At 37.9% G+C, this 20,850-nt stretch overlaps 2 protein-coding genes and 1 long non-coding RNA gene across 3 annotated transcripts; all 3 read left to right on the top strand.

The window, feature by feature from the left end:
* The first annotated feature begins 7,219 nt into the window (after positions 1–7,219).
* On the top strand, positions 7,220–9,434 carry LOC133745255 (uncharacterized). Its single transcript, XM_062173315.1, has 8 exons — positions 7,220–7,412; positions 7,520–7,666; positions 7,793–7,890; positions 8,021–8,093; positions 8,183–8,243; positions 8,340–8,425; positions 8,516–8,605; positions 9,155–9,434. The coding sequence occupies exons 1-8, from the start codon at positions 7,311–7,313 to the stop codon at positions 9,215–9,217; spliced, it is 720 nt and encodes a 239-aa protein (XP_062029299.1). The 5' UTR covers positions 7,220–7,310; the 3' UTR covers positions 9,218–9,434.
* Positions 9,435–9,890: 456 nt separating this feature from the next.
* LOC133745256 (pectinesterase inhibitor 9-like) lies at positions 9,891–12,527 on the top strand. Its single transcript, XM_062173316.1, has one exon. It carries the CDS (start codon positions 11,679–11,681, stop codon positions 12,300–12,302), a length of 624 nt encoding a protein of 207 aa, XP_062029300.1. The 5' UTR covers positions 9,891–11,678; the 3' UTR covers positions 12,303–12,527.
* Positions 12,528–14,736: 2,209 nt separating this feature from the next.
* Positions 14,737–15,959, top strand: LOC133706394 (uncharacterized). The gene is made up of 2 exons (XR_009844506.1): positions 14,737–15,007; positions 15,712–15,959. It is a non-coding gene; the product is annotated as an uncharacterized LOC133706394 (long non-coding RNA).
* The last annotated feature ends 4,891 nt before the right edge of the window (positions 15,960–20,850 follow it).

The raw sequence follows: 20,850 nt of genomic DNA, 5'->3' as shown, positions 1-20,850 counted from the left end.
AAACAAATTATGTTATAACAACTAATGACACCATCACACGTGTCCAGTGGCGGAACTATATTAGAGGGGGTTCAGACTCCTCCTCCCCCAACATTTGTCCACATCTCAACTAAATCAGCTGTATCTTGTACAACTACTTAGAAGTTGGCCTTCATTTAATCATTGGACCCACATGCTTCATTTAATTCCACCCTGCACACGTCTTAGAGTAGTTGGAGAGTTGGAGACCAAGATGATTACCTTAATTTGAGGCCGTGACCACTTACCCAATTTCAGCTTAAAAAATGCTCATATACTCCACTAAAAGTTTTTTAACCCCATTTACTCAATCTAACATCTATTGACAGTTTTGCCCTTCGTGTGATTAAGAAACTATATAGATGCCACTATTTCCTCTCTCTCCTCACTCTCCACGCTGCCGGCACCCTCTCTATCCTTCATCTCTCCCTGATCTCCCTCTCTCCCCCCGATCTCCACCTCCAGTTTCTCTATCTCTCCCTCTCTCTCTCTCTCTCCAGATCAGCTCCGCCACTGACGCTGTCAGCCCAGCAGTTGGACAAAACCATGTCCACATCAGCCGCGGCTGACGCCCTCTAGAGCATGCTCCACCGTCTTCCACCCACTCTCTCCCTCCCAACTCGCCTCGCACAGTCAGCCACGTGTCCTCCGGTTCCGGTGGTCTCTTTGTCCCAAGCTCGATCCAACCCTTCTCCTCGAAACTCGGGTTCTTCCAGCTCACCGACCACTCCATCCCTCCCCAACTCGCTGACTCGGCCGAGTCGGAAGCGTTGTCGCTCTTTGACCTACCCAGGGAGAAGAAATAAGCGAGTTTCCTGAGGAACTAGCCTGTTGGGTTTGAGGAAGGAGATGAAGTTGACAATGATGACGTGGACGGACTCGGCAAGTCGTTTTGTCTAAACGAGTCGTGTTATACTGAGTCTGCTGGGTTGTCCTTGGCTTCTCTAAGCGAGTTCAGTCGTGCTTTGGAGAAAGTAGGGTTGGAGGTGATTGATATGCTTTGTAGGTCAGTCGGGTTTGAAAGTCCTCTAGGGAAGGATGATTGGCAATAATAAGATTATTGGGACTCAATAATGAGATTACTGGGGGGCAATAAAATGTTTATTGGGGCAATAATAAGATTATTTATTTAGATAAACCTCTGAAAGCTTTCAAAATTAAAAACATCTTCATTTTTCACTAATTATTGATCCTCAATAAACTTGTTATTGGGGGGCAATAATATGTTTATCGGAGGGCAATAATATGGTTACTGGGTATTATTAGGGGGCAATAAATTCAGATGTCGGAATCCGAATTCGGGATTCCGGTGACCGGTCGCCGGAGTCCCCGGCCGGCCACTGGTCACCGGAGTCCGGCAAGGTCTCCTATGACTTCTCTTACTAAGTGACAAAGAAGGAGAGGGCAAAATTGTCCCAAAAATAAATAAAAAAGAATAAAAAAAATATTTAATTGGGTATTAGGGAAATAATCTCTTAGAGTGTTTGGGTAAGTGGACAATCTTTTAGAGTGTTTGGGTAAGTGGGCAATTTTTAAGCTAAAATTGGGTAAATGATCATTTCCCCAATAAAATATGGTTTTTTTTCTTTTTCCTTCAAATTAACGACGGCGAACACTAATGAACAGAAAACGGTTTATATTAGGCCTCGTCAACTGGCCCGGCCGGAGAAAACGGTTTATAACTTTATATCTTCCATTTGTTTATTCTCCATTGACTTTTAGAGTGTTAAACAGCGACAAGCGTGGCCCGTGACCCACCATTGTACCGATATTGTCCTAACTTAACCACCCGATAGGTGTTGGGTTTTAATCACAAAATACCTCGGTACAATTAGGTAAGAGCCACTCACTTATAAGTTATATTATATTTTGTCACTTTTCCAATGTGAGATCTTTCCTCTCCAACACACCCCCTCACGTGCAACCTAGCTCTAGGTATGCATGTGGAATTAATTGACAAACCCAATTCCACATTGGAAATCGGGTCACAAGTCCCACATTAGAGACTTGACCAATCACATAACAATCCAAGGCCCACATCGGACACTTGGCAATAATCCGATCGGAAACTTCCGATGGTCAATTTAATGAACCCAAACTAGGTCCATGATTGGAGAGGAGATTGGTGAATCAATTAATGAATGAACCCATAGCCGGGTCCATGATGGCGACGTATTGAAGAGCGACCCGCTCTGATACCATGTCAAACAGCGACAAGCGTGGCCCGTGGCCCACCATTGTACCGATACTGTCCAAACTTAACCACCCGATAGGTGTTGAGTTTTAATCACAAAATGCCTCGGTACAATTAGGTAAGAGCCACTCACTTATAAGTTATATTATATTTTGTCACTTTTCCAATGTGGAATCTTTCCTCTCCAACATAGAGTGCCCTGACATTTATGATCTAGTTTTTTTTTTTTTTTTTTTTATGACAGAAAAGAAAACGAACAACAACTAAAAAACAAACCCTCTACAAACATCCCCTCCCAGCTGATCCAACTAGAACGCTGGAGACACCGAAATGGGTAAACAAAATAATCAGACATAAGGATTATTAGAAGTATGAGCTGCCAAAGCTAACCGATCTGCTACAAAATTTATGATCTAGTTGTATTGACGCATGAACGTTAATAAATAGTATAATACATATACAACTCCAAGGCCGGCCCTGAGGGTTGCCTAGTGAGGCAGCTGCCTCAGGCCATCGGTCGTCGGAGGCCTCGGATTGATATAATTGTCTCAGTTATTAATATATATCTAGGTTAGTTGCAGATATAACACGTTTGTACCAAAGTGGCACAGCGGAAAAGCAGCCTTGACTTATAAATGCCCAGAGCCTTCATGGGTTCGAATCCCTGGTCTGCTTAGTTTTCTTTATTTTATCCTTTTACTTCTTCTATTCTTTTTTTCTGTTTTTTTTTTTTCCCTCTCCTCTCTTCTACTTTCTTTAGTTCTTTATTTCTAGATACCAGGTCTTACACACACACACACACACACACACACACACACACACACATTTATATATAAGAATAATAAAGCATTAAAAAAATGCCCAAAAAGCACGATAAACTCAAATTGAGACCTTAAATAAAAAATTTTAAAAAAATTGTTTGATTGCTAAAATGTGAAACTCAAGTGAGGCCACAATTTTTTTTATTTTTTTTATTTTTTTTTTTGCCTCAGGCCTCTACAATCTCAGGACCGGCCCTGACAACTCGTATAATATTTGATCTAATGTTTTCAAACAATTCAATCCGATCCTAGCTGAGTTTTAGACAGATCAAGCATATAAAATACTTTGGGTGTTAGCTCAGTGGTTAGAGCACCCACTACCTATGTACGAAGTCATGGGTTCGAGTCACCATGGGGGCAGGAGTGAAACTCTTTGATCATCTTTTTTTAAAAGAAAAGAAAAGAAAAAAAACTTTATTAGCTTATGAATTTCTTATATTCTCATTCTCATTATTTGATGTCGATCTCAAACTGATTTGGATTACACAGGTAAGACTTGGATCCCCAAAGCAACAGAACAAAACCCGCATCGGTTCGTGTGCATGCGACTGTGAAATGTGAATATAAGACTGGGAATTGTAACCTAGCCAGCTAGCCTTCCGGCTGTCGGGCTCCGGCCACTTACGTGCTTAGAAGATTAACTCATTCAAAACTGCATATATTTTAACACGCGATCGAGGGAGACGAAGTCAGTATTTGACAAGGTAGCACGTACGTGCCTGCCAATACCATCTCTGTCTATATATGGATGCAAATGATAATTTAGGTCATTGCCTGGCGCGGAACCAGGATTTGACATCGGGGGGGGGGGGGGGGGGGGTCCAGACATATATAGTATATAATATTAAAATTTTGCAAAAAATTAATGTTTTGTATATTTCCCTTATAGAAGATGTTCATCTTCAAATCAAGCAAGATTCTATTTTATACATCTCCTAAACTCATATAAAGATTACAAATGTTCATGTGAAGAAAATAATAACTTATTCATCAATTACTTTACGTTTTCTTGATAAATTAATTACTTTCTATTTTTCAAATAAAACAAATCAATTACTTTACTTATTCAGACATAAAGACCAATCAATTTAATAATTATGTTTCTTAATATAATTGATTAATTATTCAAATTGATTGGTTATAGAAGTTTTTGGGGGGTGTAATACTTAAATTAAGCCTATTTTTAATATTAATAAGGTAAATACGTAACTAAAATTGAAGTATACCAAAAATTCTGGGGGGGGGGGGTCCGGACCCCTTGGGGCCTATGAATAGGTCAGCCCCTGTGCCTGGGTCAACTAGGACGTGAGACTGAGCCAGCTGGCAACTTGTCACTTAACGTAAGAGAATGATTAGGACATTTTGTCCTCAAGTAGGACCAATAATTCTCTTAATTTTTTTTTTGGCTGATTGTATTAAGAAAATTAATGTTGTTTCTGGTCAATGATGTACGAGTAGATGATCGACTTTTGTAAAGCGGCATGTTTTTGCCGGATTTCTTCACCCTTTTAATTAGACAAAGATTGCTATTAAACGAAACAAAATTTTTAGAAGATGGAAGGCAGCATTGTTCCCTTCAATGATGAAGTTAGTGAAATCTCTAAATTATAAAGATTAGATTTTAGTTTTTATAGTGAAGTAGTGTTTACATGCAGCGATTTAGGGTTCTTATGATAAGAATTCATCCTTAAGTTGTACTGAGTAGGTATCCTTAGAGATTGATCATCATAAGGTGTCTCTTTCGTTAGGTTGATTCACCATGAATTGTGTAGAAACTCAGAAATAACAGAAGCAAGTAGCTGCAGGGAATATGTTCACTGTGGTTGATGGAAACACAATAAACGACTCACACCAAACACTAACTAACCAAGAGAAAAAATAGAGAAGATTGAGGAAGAAAACTTCATTGATATCTCAATGACTTCTACAGTTCTACTTCAACAACAAAACTAATTATCCTATTTATTGAGAGTCTCATCACAGATTATCAAAAGACTACATGAAGTCTCTAGACTGAAACATTAAAACTCAACTACCAACTATCTTGGAATATCAAAGGTTCACAAACTAGAAAACTCTAGACAACTCAAAAATACTAAGTAGATAATAATGGGCTTGGTTTAATTGCCAACAAATCATACGGGCATATATAGTTCGTGACCGAAGATGTTGAAATATTCTGGGCACACCATACATTTAGGTTTGATTCTCACCGTTGGCATTTAAGGTTTCACCTTGAAGTTTTGCACATAATGAGAGAGAAGGTCGTAATCTGTCAAAAATAGATGAAACAAAAATGAATCATAAAAAAAGGGAAAACAACATTGTAATGATCAACGCTTTCACATAGGATCCATCATAACTTTGAAAGTAGGCGGTCAATGATTCTAGGCGGATAGAATGTGAACGAAGAATTACTGCAACCCTAACATATAAGGAACCAAAAGAATAGTGATAGACAAAGTTGTGTAGGAAAGCGAGCAACAGTCTTGTTGAAATGTGGATGTCTTCTTGTTTTCTTGCCGTGATCGATCATATGTATTATTACTTTGAATGCTTGTTGAAGAATTATTGTTTTCTTGTTTCAAGCTTTGATTTTATTTTGCTCGATGACTTGTAGTTTCAAGTTTTGATTTGAATGCTTCCGTGAGAATAGAGAAAGAACAAAGCAGGCTGATAATGAAGTTAGCTGGCATAGAGTTGGATAAGAAACGATCAAACAAGATCGAAAAGCAGAAAACAATTAACGATGATCTAGCTGCGCCAATTTTGAAGTTTATCTTTTGATTGAACGAGAAATCATTTTTTTTCTTTAGAAAACGCGCTTGTGTGACTAGATTTTAAAAATGTTTGTTTTTCTTGGCCAACTTTGAAGTTTTGCTATTCTTCAAGCTTGAGACGTCCCAAAATTACTAGACGTTCTAAACTTAGGTGAGAGTTGCTATCTTGTAAGTAATCTATACTCATACTTGCACTAAATTCACCTAATTCTCTCGTTAGGTCACATGATTGGGTTTTACAGGTTATGCTAATCTATACCATTTATTAATTAGACAGCTTGCTTAAGAGTTTTTTGACATTTCTCCATTTTGAACTAGAATGAACACTTCTATCTTCTCTTTGAAAGATAGAAGTCATGACTCTTCTCTTTGAAAGATAGAAGTCATGACTTGGAAGAGTCTCTATATGATGCGGGAAGCGTGAACATGATAGTAAGAGGCTCCGTCAAGCGTCGAAAGTCATATGAGATGAGCTAGAATCCACTAGCAATTACGGGCACAGCCGTAAGAAACATAGAGAAACTTCTCTAATATTTGGTTTTTTTTTATTGATAACTTGAATGAATATTACAATCTAAGAGGTGCCTTATATATAGGGCACATAGCATAAACCTAATACAACTAGAAAACAAAAAGAATAATTTATTATAGACTAAAACTAGAAAACCTAATTAAACTTCATTAAATAAAAATCAGAAATAAAATCCTAGATACTAAAGAATATTACGCAAATATATAATTGAAATCCCAAACCAAGATTTTGTTCAAGAATCCCGATATATCCAAAATAGTAATTTATGATTAATTCCATCATTAAGAAGTCTATATTCCAATATTCAAATTATTATTCTTGATGTGAAGACGCTTCTTTTTTTTCGAGATTCTTTGTTGAAATTGGCTAAAATCTCGTCCTACATCACTATATCTATTAATAATTAAGAAAAAGTTTATCATACTATGTAAATATGAAGCCTTAACTCAACTACAAAATAACAGAAAATATGAAAATATGAATTGACACATTATTAATATGTGTTAAACAGTTCGTCAGACCTCTCAGAAACACAAAAAAATTGATCAGTTAGAGGTGTTCACGTAATGGACCAGAGACGTAGACATTACTTCTAGCTATATACGCCTCCACTCCACGACCCTAGCCTCCCATGTAGCATCAATAACCACAAGAATTTCCGGTACGGTTCAATGACGCTTCCAAAAGTGGTCCATGAAGGAAAAAGAACCTAGCTAGAACAAAAGCATCAAAAGCCGCCAAAAACAACACCATATTCCGCCGAACCCAAAAAGCCCGACCGCTTCGTGCTTGGGCCTTCAATGTCTGCAACTCCGCACGTAACCAGCCCAAAATTACTCAGATAACCGTTGCATTTCCCGCCACACATAACGCTCTATTTACCTTCTCTGCCACCCAAAGGGGATAACAAATCCGAAACAGAGCAAAAACCAGAGGCTGAGCAGAGCTTCAAAAATCAAAAACCAATGGCAGCTCTAAGCATAGGCATCGCCACCACCAGCTCCGCCTTACTTTCAAAGCCGACACTCCGCCGTTTCAGGCCCACAAGGATTTCCTGCGTCGCCTGGGTACCCTTCAAACTCTGCCTTCTCCAATTTCAAAATCATACATCCTTCTTTTTTTATCAAGTCTTGAATTTTTTTTCGAATTTAACGGTTTTGCTAAACCAAGGAAGGATCCAGAAGGTATACTCGGGCCACCACAGACGGGCCACATAGCCCGAAAAGAGTTCCAGAGACGGCTCGAAAAGGACTCCGATGCTCGAGAAGCCTTCGAGCGCCAAGTCATTGAAGAAAAAGAGCGCCGTCGAGCTGTCAGAGAAGTGAGTTTGAGAAGCTGGTTTTGAATTTTGATTAATTTGGTATCTCAGTGTTGAAGTAAATAAATATTATTTTACTGTGTTTGTGATTGTTTTGTGGTTTTGTGTCTTTGTTTGCTTGCTGTTAAGTCTCGAGTAGCTCCAGATACTGCGGAGGGGTTGATCGAGTACTTTCTTGATACCGAAGCTAGGGAGATTGAGTTCGAGATTTCGAGGTTGAGGCCAAGGTTGGTGATTTGAATCCATTCCCTAATGAACGTTCTTGAAAATGTGAATGTTGGGAATGCGTATATGTATGAAAAATGGAAGAACACATCAAATTTTTACTCTTTAACATATTAAATATGTTATGTACAGATTGAACAAGGAATTTTTCTCGCACCTAAAATTTGAGATAGGTCAGCTACGGTTTGCGGTTTCAAAAACTCAGGTTCGTTACTGAAACTATACTTTAGGGGTCAATTTCTGCACAACTTGAATAATAGACTGACAGTGTGCATTTGATGATGGTTTGTTTAGGATATGGAAGATAGGTTGATTGAGCTGGAAGCATTGCAGAAAGCCCTGCAGGAAGGAACAGGTTTGTTAAAGTCCACACACTTTGATGATGAACGGTTCACCTTGTTGTTGCATGCTTACTGAAACTGCCAATTTTTTCCCGCATTTTCTGTTACAGAAGCGTATGATAAAATGCAAATTGACCTCATTAAAGCCAAGGAAAGTCTGACCAAAATCTTGTCATCAAAGAATATCAAAGAAACTGTACGTGATGCTATTTTCACTCATCGACTTTGAAGTTGAACACTTTTGTACTGTGTTGCTCAACTAAGTTCATTATTCTTGACAATGCAGTTACTGGAGATGGTTGAAAGCAACGAACTTAATAGATCCTTGCTGACAATTCTTGATGAAAACATAGCAAGTGCACAGCAGGGTAACCAGGTAATCGTCTCGGGAAAGAATCTTCAGATTTCCCCTTATAGTTTATGGATCTCATGGTATTGTTTGCCTTTCCAAGTTTGAGGCTCCATAATACCTCATAAAACACACCATCTTCGCCTGAACATGATATTACTTACTAGCTTTATGCCACATATAAATAATACTAATCATGAAACTTGGGGTTAGAGATCTTCTAATGAAGGTACCACAAATGAAAATAGAATGTGCAAGAAAACACTTTCTCATAATCACTTAGCCCGCTGCAAAATGATCTGGTGGTTTAAACGTAGTGGAAGCAAACATTTATCAGTCCTCATTTTTACCCCATGCCAACTTCTCAATGTTCTTAACTTCATCATAGAGTAATCAGGTAACAGTCTTCTTCATGTAGCAACCACTGTCCACTTGACTTATATACCAGTCGTGTAGGTCTTGCAACAAGAACATAAAAACACACAAAAAGTTGCTGTTAAATCTTATTCATGAGTTACTGCATCAATGGTGAACCAAGTCGGTAGATTTATTTCAACGTTAACTTATGACTTGCAGAAGCAAGCAGCAGACTTCATGGAAAAGCTTCGTGGAGCTGTTCTCAAGTACATGACAGTTTAATGATGATTTGGTACATATTATGTGCCTAAAGAGTATTTTAGACGAAATTTTGGCAACTTTGATAGTTTGATCTGTCTATATTGTGTTGCAACACTAAATTCGATAGATCATGTTTTTCTTTATAAAAGAACAAGATAAGTGTGAACATCGAGTATACTTTTGTATCAATACATGCTTAAGACTTGGAATACTATACATATTGTGATGTTCTAGAATCTAGATCTTTATACAAAGATAATCTCAAAACACAGAATCATGAGAACAAAAGATAATGATACAGTAGTTAGGCCAGTGTCTAGGATCTGGTAGGATGAGACAATAGGGCACATTCAGGTGGTAAGTTTTTTAAAAAGAAACAAGCTTTTATTGACAAAAAAGGAAGGGAATACAAATAAGTGTCGAGTGTAATATCATGGTCTATTAGTTAGGCTTCATTTGGATAAAGTGATTCGAAAGAAAGGATTAGACTTGACGACAACAGAAAGTTTATAGAAAGCTACAGAACATAACTAGATACCACACATTTGAAATACCAAGAAGCAAGGAATCATTAAAAGTTGTTCTGTTGGTTTTTTCCCTATTCCATTTTCAATGTTGATATATATATATATATATATATATATATATATATATATATATATATATATATATATATATATATATATACATACGGAGCCGTTCCAAAGAAGACGTCTGCACTTTCGCTAAAGTGCGGACGTCGATGCTGCAGTTCGGCTCGGGGGGCAACGGAGCAGCGGGGCTTGCCGGACGGAGGCCAGGGGTCGGACGGACCGGTCTACAGTCGGTGGAGTCGCTGGCGACGTGGTTGCAGCGTTGCCCAGAAACCTGCAGTTGCAGGTGAGGTCGTTGCCCAGAAACCTGCAACCTCGACCTCCTCCGACCTCGATCGCTGCCCAGAAGCTGTCTGGGATGCCTCCGGCCCGATTCGCGCCTCCGTCGCGGCCTGAAACGTTGCAGAAGATCGACGTCCTCACTTTAGCGAAAGTGCGGACGTCCGCTTTGGAACGGGCCTATATATATATATTTTGGTTCCCTTTGTTTCTACGCTGTCATATCATTTAGCTGATAAGTTCATTAAAATGAGAAACTAACAATGGGGTTTGAACTTTGAGTCCTTGAGAAGCAGTGATCCGAGAAAGTGGTCACTAATTATTTGGTTGAGAAGTGGTCACTATTCTGTAAAGCACTCGAGAGGCAAAAAGTGACATGCCAGTAGTACAATGTCAGGACTGAGTGCTTTCTTTAACATGTTTGCTAATGCCAAGCATTCTCTCATATCATATAGATGCTCTTCGAGGCTGGGAAGTCTGTGCTTGAAACATGGAAGGGGACTCAGTACTGTAAGCATTGGTCTTCTTCCTCTAAAATTAGGTGCAAGAGCAACAGACATTCTAACTTTAGTAGATACACTCAAACTGTTTGGCTGAATATCCAGGCACAAGGACTCAGCTAGGTTTTCAAGCATGAAATAATAGATTGTCCTTTGTGTGCGGTCATTCAGCTTTTTACTGAGTGCGGATGTTCCATGCGTCTCAGTCACTACTTAATTGGCTCCAGTAGAAAAGTATTTGGGGAAATGAAGTAAAATTATGAGTCAATTAGGTTCGATGTAATATAGAATTATGAAAAAACCAGAATCGATCGTTGGTATATTTTATTTCCAGCAAGTGCCTAACCTTAGTGGAAGGTCTGCCTCAAGTTAGTGAGTAGTGACCTAAGCTGGGTCTAAACAATGAGCCTCATACTTTTACTTGACATATCATCACTTTTCTGTGTGTGCATTCAGATAAGGCTGGTTAAAATGTTTTTATACTACTATACTAATTATGTATGAGGGTTTTAAGCAAGTTCTGATTTAGTCTGATTAATTTTTCTGTATCATGAGATGCAAATATTGCTTTACGTCCCTAGATATTATCGATAGTTTCTACTTTCTACCTAATCTTTCTGTGTTAGTACTTCCGTATTTAGTTATCATCTCACTAATTGTACTTGTTCTTCATTAGACCATATAACAGTATAAGGTGGAAGTCAGACTAATTACTTGGACCATTTAACAGTATCTCAACACTAAATTATTTCTAGATCATATGCCTACTGGCCAAATCTCAAATAATTTGTTCAAATTAATTAATAAAGTACATAGATTAGGTGCTTTGGGGTTGCAAAGGGTTAGGCCTACATTTACTCCATTACGGTACATATCAGAAGAAAACTGGTGAGCTTAACTTCCTTGGAACCAAACAGAGTTCGAAAAAGTAAAAGAACAATAAAGAGGGATGAGGAAACGGAAAGCAATACAAGTAGCTCAAGAGAAAAGTAGGCATGTGACCACTTTTATTTCATATCTCCAAAAGAAAGACTAAACCCTTCTTAATTCTCTCTATAAAACTCTCAATACCCTCATTGAAATCCTTCATCTCCTATATCCTGAGCAAACATGGCAAGACTTGGTCTGATTTCCTTACTAGTTCTCTTCCATGTTGTTTGCCTGGTTGGTAAAGCACACTCAACCCCTCCTAGACACTCAAATTCCACTAAATTCATCGAAGCTTCATGCAGAGCAACCCAGTATCCAGCTCTTTGTGTTCAATGCCTTGCAGGTTATGCACGCTCGATTCGACGGAGTGAAAGACAGCTAGCTCAGACTGCTTTGGCAGTGAGCCTATCCCGGGTGCGGAAAGCTGAATCCTTTGTGGCCAAGTTGACTAAAGTCAGGGGGATCAAGCCTAGGGAGTACAGCGCTGTGAAGGACTGCATAGAGAACATGGGGGATGGCGTGGACCGGCTTGGCCAGTCGGTGAGGGAGCTTGGACATACCGGTCGAGCCTTTGGTCAGGAGTTCATGTGGCACATGAGCAATGTGCAGACTTGGGTTAGTGCTGCACTCACTGATGAGACCACTTGTCTTGATGGGTTTTCAGGTCGTGTTATGGATGGAAATATCAAGGTTGCTATAAGAAGAAGGGTCAATAATGTTGCTCAGGTCACTAGCAACGCACTGGCTCTGGTTAATCGCTTTGTTGCTAAACACAGGGCGGCCGCAGGTGCCAAAGAGCCCTAGATCTAGTGCAAGTGAGTTTAGGGGTTATATGTAAATGTGACATGGTATTAGTAAGGTTTGTGACTTCGTGCCTGGCCTAGATTTTGTGTTAGAGGGTATTGTTGTTGCTTGTTGATGTGTAAAATGACAACCTTTAAGTTTTGTAGTTTGTACCAGTTAAGCTTTTGTTTGACTGTGTAATATACTAGTTCTGTTTCTGAAGAAGATCCTCCCTTCTAATTAAAATGTCTGAAATGGTTTCACATTTACTATCAAATGATTTGGACAGACTCAGAGAGCATCTCATCTGATGCAGGAGCATATATGGGTAAATTGAGTGACTTTAATATCAGCCAAAATCAAGGCAACAATAAACATGACAACAAATTAGTGTTGATTTCTTTCTCATATATTTATTTGTAATTGCATAAATTTAGCGGTATTTTTATTATCCAATTTGATATTCATTTTGTAATTTTCCATTTATTACTTTTCCTTATCTTGATTCGATTTTTATGCTTTTTTTTTTTTGAATAAATTCGACTTTTATGCTATTTAAGTAAGAGTTTGTCATCTTTGTAAGGGAGCTTTTTTGACATTATAATGAAAATATAGCCGCTTTTCAGCTGCCTATAATGAGTTGTGTTATTCTTATTTCTAGTGACGTGTGCTATTAGTTCTAGGCCTATGTTTTAGGACCGGTCCCCCATCAATTTGGTATCAGAGCTCTGGTGAGAGCGTGGTGGATTCCATGGCTCGAAGCAGGCTTGATCGGGGAGGTTCTCGAATGGAGGGTTGTCATAGCAACGACATGGAGGAAATCAAGAAGACAATTCAACAACTTGTAGATCGTATCAATCGCATCGAAACTCAACACCAAGGAGGTAAGACTTGCAACGGGGAGAGACATGTTTATCAGCGTGTCACTTGCATCGAAACCTCATGCCAAGACGGTGAGTGTTCTGACAGGGAGAGAAACATTTATCAGCGTGTCACTTGCATCGAAACCTCATACCAAGATGGTGAGTGTTCCGACGGGGAGGGAGACGTTGGCCCTTTTCATCACTGTGCTCCGTTGTGTGAGTCAGACGAAATGGTGGAACCGGTTAGTTTCGACTATAAAGGTTCAAAGACTATCTTTAACTTTTTAGTTAATAATAATTTGAAAAAGGAAAAAAAAGATGGTTTTGTGGATTTCAGTTCACCGCCAATTTATGAATGTTTTTGTGAGGCTTGTTGTGGCAATTGTGATGATCAGATTTGTGATGGGAATTGTTTGGAGGTTGAAAGTAATATTGATGAACATGGTAGCAATATTATTGATAAAGAGTTTGAGCTAGCTGTAGGAAATATTAATATGCACATGCAAGAAATTGATCCAATTATTCAAGTCGTTGAAGCTATTGTACCAGCAATTGAAGTGGAAGACTTTTACATGTGTATGAGTATTGAAAAAATTGATATGGGTGAGAGGATTGGTGATATGAACTCTAACCGTACGTGGTCATATTTGTGATGCCAACGCGGGTTTCAATCTTGGATTCTTGGACTTCCAAAAACTAGGCAGGGTTAGGATTCAATCTTGGAAGAGAGTAATACAAGTGTACGTGGGTTTTGGAGGCATTACCTACAAAATAAAAGTTCACAGATCCTTTGATTTTGTTGGGTTTAATGTGTTCAATTTTCAAATTCTCAAGATAGTAGTTGATATTACCAATCAGATGAAGAATGATGGTAAAAGTTTTCGGTTGGCAAAAACCAAATTTCTCAAGCCAAGATATGGAAGGTATTCCAAATATTTATTAATTTGGACTATTCCAATTGCAAGCTAAAGGATTGACCATGATTTGGATGCAATGGGTGATTTTGCTAGGATTCTCTCTAATCCATGGCTTGAATTCGAGGACGAATTCTTTCCAACCAGCTGGGGAGTCTGATGCAAGAGCATATATGGGTCAATTAAGTGACTTTAATATCAGTCAAAATTAAGGCAACAATAAACATGGCAACAAATTAGTGTTGATTTCTTTCTCATATATTTATTTGTAATTGCATAAATTTAGCGGTATTTTTATTATCCAATTTGATATTCATTTTGTAATTTTCCATTTATTACTTTTCCTGATCTTGATTCGACTCTTATGCTATTTAATAGGGCTGGGCATCCAAAACCGAAGTCCCGGTACCGTTTCGAAACCGTCCCGAAATCCGCCGGGACCAAAATCTGAAATTTACTATTTGGGCTCGTCCCGTCCCGTGGAAACGGGCACGGTACCGGTACTAGCCTAGTCGAAACCGATTGATCCCATCCCGTCCCGTCCCATCCAGTCCCGTCCCGTTCCGTTTAAATTAATTAAATTAAATCTTTAATTTTTATATTACTTGGTTGGTTTTGATTGGGTAGTTTAGTCAAATATGTGGGAACACAGAGGAATGACCACACCTGATAAAAACATTTTGACCTAAACGGCCTAAGGCCCTAAGCCGCTAAACGAAGACATCGATCCATCCCCAATTCACTAACGTCTGTTCTAAGCTCTCTTCTCTACTCTCCACTCTCCACTCTCCAGTTCTTCTTCTGTTCTTCATCTAAATCCCCGATCCCCAATTTCTTTCCAATTTCCCTTCATACAGCAAGCATGATGAGCCTCAACCTTACTTTATTGTGAGAATTTGATTTTCAGCTTAAGCTTGTTCAAGCATCATCCAAGACTCTAACTCTCTTAGTAAGTAGCCTTAACCTTACTTTGTTGTGTTTCTTGTTGGGTTTGCTGGAAATTGAAATTCACCAAAAAAGATCAGAAATTTCTTGTTCTTAATCATCTGTTTATGTCGAATTGTATTTTGAATCATATGGTAGGAGCGATGGTTGTTGCTATTATATCATATAAATGGTTGGAGTGATGGTTGTTGCTTCCAGATTTAGTTTGCTATGTGGTAATTGGATTTTTACACTCTTAGATTTGGAGGAATAGAAACAATACATAATTGAGCTCATTATTCAGTACAATTTCTTAATTGTACTGAATATTGTTGAATTATACACGAATTTGGATAATTTAAGTTTCTTGTTTACTTAATTTCAATTGGGTTTTCCTTGATATAATGTTTATGGAGCTCTTTTGCTATTTTATACTTCTATTGTTGATACCCTGTGTTGCTGTGATATGGATCTAAAATTGATAACTAATATAGAGAAAAGTACTTGTTGGGCTGTCTACTGTCTAGCATGTAGCAGTAGCTAATGAAATATTGACCTATGATTCATACTTTTTTTTGCCATAATTTCTTTTTGCTCTCAATCTCTTAGTTTGTTTCTCCAACTATTATGAAACTAATTTCTTTTTGCTCTCAATCTCTTAGTTTGTTTCTCCAACTATTATGAAACAAAAATACTAACCATAGCTGCTGATTCATACTTCATCTCCAGGTCAATTATTTGATTCAAATTGTTTGATGGCTAGAGCGAAGAAGGAAGTTGCTCGGCCTCATCCAACCGCTTCGGGGCTTGAAGACTGCACTTGTTTCCTGTCATAATCTGCATTACTGCAATTTGAATTCATAATCTACAATCTGCTATTTGTAGTTTTGCACATATTGTATTATTTTCCATCTTCACTAGTTCATTTCTTCTTTTCAAGAAGTCTTCAATTCATTTTAGTATTTTACATTGTTTGATTTGGTTCAAGGCAAAATTAATTGTGTAGACTTATAAGTTGCAGTGCTAAGAGGACAGCAGCATCCTAGAATGATTGAAATCTGGAAATTTTGGATAGCTGTTAAAGTACTTAAGTGTGGGGAAAAAAAAAAAAAAAAGGAATCGGGTATCCCGAATTGGGCTCGGGCCCGACCCGATCCCTATCGGTTTCGGTACCTTCTGTACCAACTTTGAAAAAACGTAGTCCCGTCCTGAATAATATTTTCGGTACCGGGCTCGGTATCAGTCAGTAACCGGCCCGTGCCCAGCCCTTCTATTTAAGCAAGAGTTTGTCATCTTTATAAGGGAACTTTTCTGACATTATAATAAAAATATAGCCGTTTTTCAGCTTCCTATAACGAGTTGTGTTCTTCTTATTTCTGACAACGTGTGCTATTAGTTCTAGGCCTATGTTTTAGGACCTATCATCCATCATCATCAATCACCTAAATATGATCAACCTTTCCCAATTGTCTGTTTCGCTTCCAACATGTTTTCTGTTCAATTTGGAATGACAGCTACCACTTTGATATTTTTCGAACCTGATTCTTTGATGTAGCACTTCGAAAGTTCCTTGCACAACGAAAACCAATTAGACATCAATGGAAAATGATCACATGATTCACATATTGAACAGATATGTCCCCCACAAGATCTACAAATGTTTGAAAGATCACATGGATCTAAACTTTCGGTTTCAGAGCTTAAGACCGCATCAAAATGTTCATTAATTTGAATGCTTCATATTACAGCAGATGCCTAACAAGTTCTCCTTCTTCTTGAGAATTATACTTTTCTAGTGTGACAAAGTCTTCTGGACTCTGAATTCAAGACTTAGTAAAAGCTGATGTTTTCTCGAGTGTTTTCTTTATTTAGTCACTTCACATAAGATGATCATATCCCGATTTTATGTTCATCTGGATGAGCATTCACTCATTCCGCAAAGCATTTCTTTACAAAAATTTCTAGCATCTTCTTATTCGACAATCTCCTTGATCTCACAACATAACCGTGATTTCCGAAGCTATATATAATTAAAATTCATCCCAAAGAACAGGGAGACAATTTTGCCGCGATTTTCGGCCTACATGAACTAACAAATTATAGTTAAAGCTATCAGCATGCTAAGTTAATTGATATAGTTAAAGCAATAAGAACTTATCACATTGAAGTTGCCTAAAAAGAATAATCACATCGAAAATGACAACTTCAATGTGATAAGTTCTTATTGCTATTTTATCTTTGGCGACTTTTGGACTTCCTTTACAGGCGAGAATCGAGACGACCAAATCTAGAGCTAGTTGATTTCCCACTTCATGAAAGCAATCTAAAGAAGATGCAGAGATATCTAAATTAAGAAACTTATCTCTTAATTTAGAGCCTTTTTCATGGGATGGGACTCTTACACAAAAGCTTGTGCCGGAAACATTCTGCAATCAGCAAAATTGTTTCTCACTGCTTGAAACAGAATCAGAGTACTTGGTTAAGCTTAAACAAATGAGTCATTAATCAAGTTAAGTAATATATCAGAGTATCAGACTTATGAAGCCTAGTCATTGAGCACGGAAATGAGATGAAGCACATGGAATAATGAAAAGTTGATTAATTAGTTTAATTACCCCACCAAAATGGTGGGGAGGCAGTTGCATGCATGAATGGGTGAATGATTAAGGGGCATAATGAAATCCTCCAGTCCCCATAAAAGTGATTTGTGGACCATGTGATGGTGAAGCTCAAGCTCAACATGCACTGTAAAGTTAATTGGAAGCAGACAAAATGCCATGGAGCTCACATGTGGAGAATATGTAAATATAGGTTTGAGTGTCTGTTTATGTTTGTATGAAACTTTGAAAGAAGTAATAAACTAATTGAAGGAAAATGAGGCAGAAAAAAGTAGTAATCATGATCTGGTATGTTACTTGGTTTAGAACCAAGAAAGTTTAGAACCAAGAAAGTCTGCTTAAAATGTATCCTTTGTATATATAGCAGGTCTATTTTGAGTGAAAGATTTTGAAGTTAATGTATTGATGCGTTAATGTATCCAAGAAAGTCCGGGAATCCCAAGAGTTAAGAAACCCAAATCTAATAGAATTTCTGAAAACTGGTTAACATGTTCCGATAAAAATCCCATTCCTTGGTCTGTATTGCCTTGGTCCAGATAAACTGGTTTTTATATGCTAATGCTAAAGCTTGTTGTGAATGAGGTCTTGGAATAATGTTTATACCAATCACGTATGGCTTAGCACAAATAGATTAGTGGCAACCACCATGTACCTTTTCAAGGGGAAATATCTGTTCAGCAAGGTTTGGAGTGTAAAGGCTTTTAGAAGGGAATGCTAAGCCTGTTTGTACAGGTGTATTTAACTATCAATATTAAAGCAGAACTGCTTATTGCCAACAGGGCTTTCAACCAATATTATAGATAATGTGTATATCTAGTTCTGCAATTAGATAAGAGAAGCATGCATTTAGCATGCTGATAGCTTAACCATATCTAAGCAGCTACAGAAAACTAAGATTCATGAAATCAAAGTTAAAGCTTCTGTTTTCGAAATGAATATGTATGATGATGAGAAAGGATACGTTTGGGATTTGTTCTACTAAACTTGTATTCATTATCCCAATCTAGTTAGAAAGATTAAGTTGATATATCTTCTTTGACTAAAACACAAGAAATGGACCTTGGCCAGAAATTGAGCATTCCTTGGGAGATGTCTATCTATTGTTTATTTAAAAACAATATAAACTGACAATAATGTTTCTGAGGATAAGTTTGTCTTCATCCAAAAGGCCAAGTATTGATCCCCATTTTCTTTGAAGTATGATTGGGTTAAAGGGTACCCAAGAAAAAAAGAGAAAATTGTACCATCAGTCCTTCAATTCTTGTGCACCTGCCAATTTGATACCCACATTCCCAATACTATCAATGTGGTACCTGAACACTTATTTTGCTATCGACCACATACATCTGTTAGATTTCTCTAACGGAGACGTTAGAACAGTGACGTGGCAAGCACGTGAAGACAAAAAAAAGAGTAAATGACCAATTTACCCATTTTCTTTTATTAATTTATTTTTCCTTTCTTTTCTTCTTCTTCTTTTTTAAATGACTAAATCTGGGTCTATTGTTTCGTTGTTGTTCATTGGATTCACTTGCCTGGTCTGGGTTCCAAAGAACATAGAAGAATGGTAGGTCTCTCCTTCTCTCTCTTTAACTCTATCCATCCGAATCCATTAAAAGCTTCAACCTTTAATGCTTTGACCCAACCACCACCAAATCCAAATCCAACCCACCACCACTCTCATTCTCCCCCGAGGAACCTTGAGTGTGAGAATGGATTCGGCAATCTGTGAGATATCGAAAATCGAAAGCAAAAGATTATTCATATTGAAATTAAACACAAATGATCATCAACAGATTACTTATGGAAGTGGGTATTCATCAATGGCTGTGAAGGAGGGTTTTCGCATGCAGCAGCCTTCGATATGAATACGACAGAAGTAGAGCAATGGCTGACTTGCCAATTGGCCATGGTGGATCTTGCAGCACTGCGATGGGTTTTGGATGAAGACGATGATCCCATGTTTCTTGATGATGGCTTCTTCTTCGAAAATTCCATCCAAGAAATTGGGAGTAATTGCAAGAATTGGTTTCGGGTTAGGGTTTTTTTTTTCTAGCAGGATTGGGGGTTTTGGATGTTATGGGTGGAATTGAGAAATTGTCGAGTTTTATGGGAAAGAAAGCGAGGATCTAGAGTTTTTGGGTTTTAGTATGAACAAGGAGGTTGAATGATGAGGAATGTTGCTATGACTTTAAAATACCCAATCCTGCAAACACTAATTCCAAACAAATATGATGCACCTCACTCTCGTGATATGCAAATCAGTTTCGCTGCAATTTTGTTTTAATTTGAAAGCATCTCTTCTCTTCTTTGTTAATTATATCCATGTTTGCCAGACAGCATGGATGCAACTTGACCAAGTCTATCTTCATTGAAAATTTGAAATTGCTGGCAACAAACAGATACAAATAGTTACAATCTTATCCCAACAAGAAATTAGAAACTAGGAAACTGAATAGCAAACAACAATAGGTCAGTTGATAAAATTGAGAGAAAGGATGAGGAGTTGAGGACGGGAGAAGAAGAAAGTAAATAAGGAAGAAGAAGAAAGGAAAAAAATTAAAAAGAAAGATAAAAAAAATTAATTGGTTAATAGGAAAAGACAATTTTGCCCTTAATATAAATATCATATGTGTGACACGTAGTTGCCACGTCACTGTTCTAACGTTTCCGTCAGGGAAATCTAACGGATGTATGTCGTTGATAGCAAAATAGGTATCACATTGATAGCATTGGGAGTGTGGGTATCAAATTGGCCGGTGCACAAGAGTTGAGGGACTGTTGGTGCATTTTTTTCAGAAAAAAATCAATGCTACTAAATGGATCATTTAGAAAGGGTCATAAGACCAATGAAATTTAGGCAATCTTCTTTTTCTTTCACTACTAGGATCCTGGTTAAGTCAATACCAGATGAAAAAAATGTTTGGGTCTAATCAAAACGTCACCAAATTTCTGCATAGGTCAGGTGCTAGCTAATTTTCTCACCTGTAAAATTTCTGCAGCAAATAGACAAATAATATTTCTGGTAGTGTTCAATTTAAACCCAATTCTTTCTGATCTATCGCTTGTCGCATAGAATTTACAGCAGTGGAAGTTAAGAACTAGTAACCAAAAGCATGAACTATTCACATTAAACACAAAGAATTGAAGAGAGGAGAGAGAGAGAGAAAGAGATGGCATATTATGCTATGGAGAATAGGCAGAGCTAGCATAAGATGGCACTCCATCTCTTTCTCTTTCTCTTTCTCCT

This window comes from Rosa rugosa, chromosome 4 (assembly GCF_958449725.1).
Source record: "Rosa rugosa chromosome 4, drRosRugo1.1, whole genome shotgun sequence".
Taxonomy (NCBI): domain Eukaryota; kingdom Viridiplantae; phylum Streptophyta; class Magnoliopsida; order Rosales; family Rosaceae; genus Rosa; species Rosa rugosa.
The sequence above is the reverse complement of the archived record's forward strand: the minus strand, read 5'-3'. Positions and strand labels throughout refer to the sequence as shown.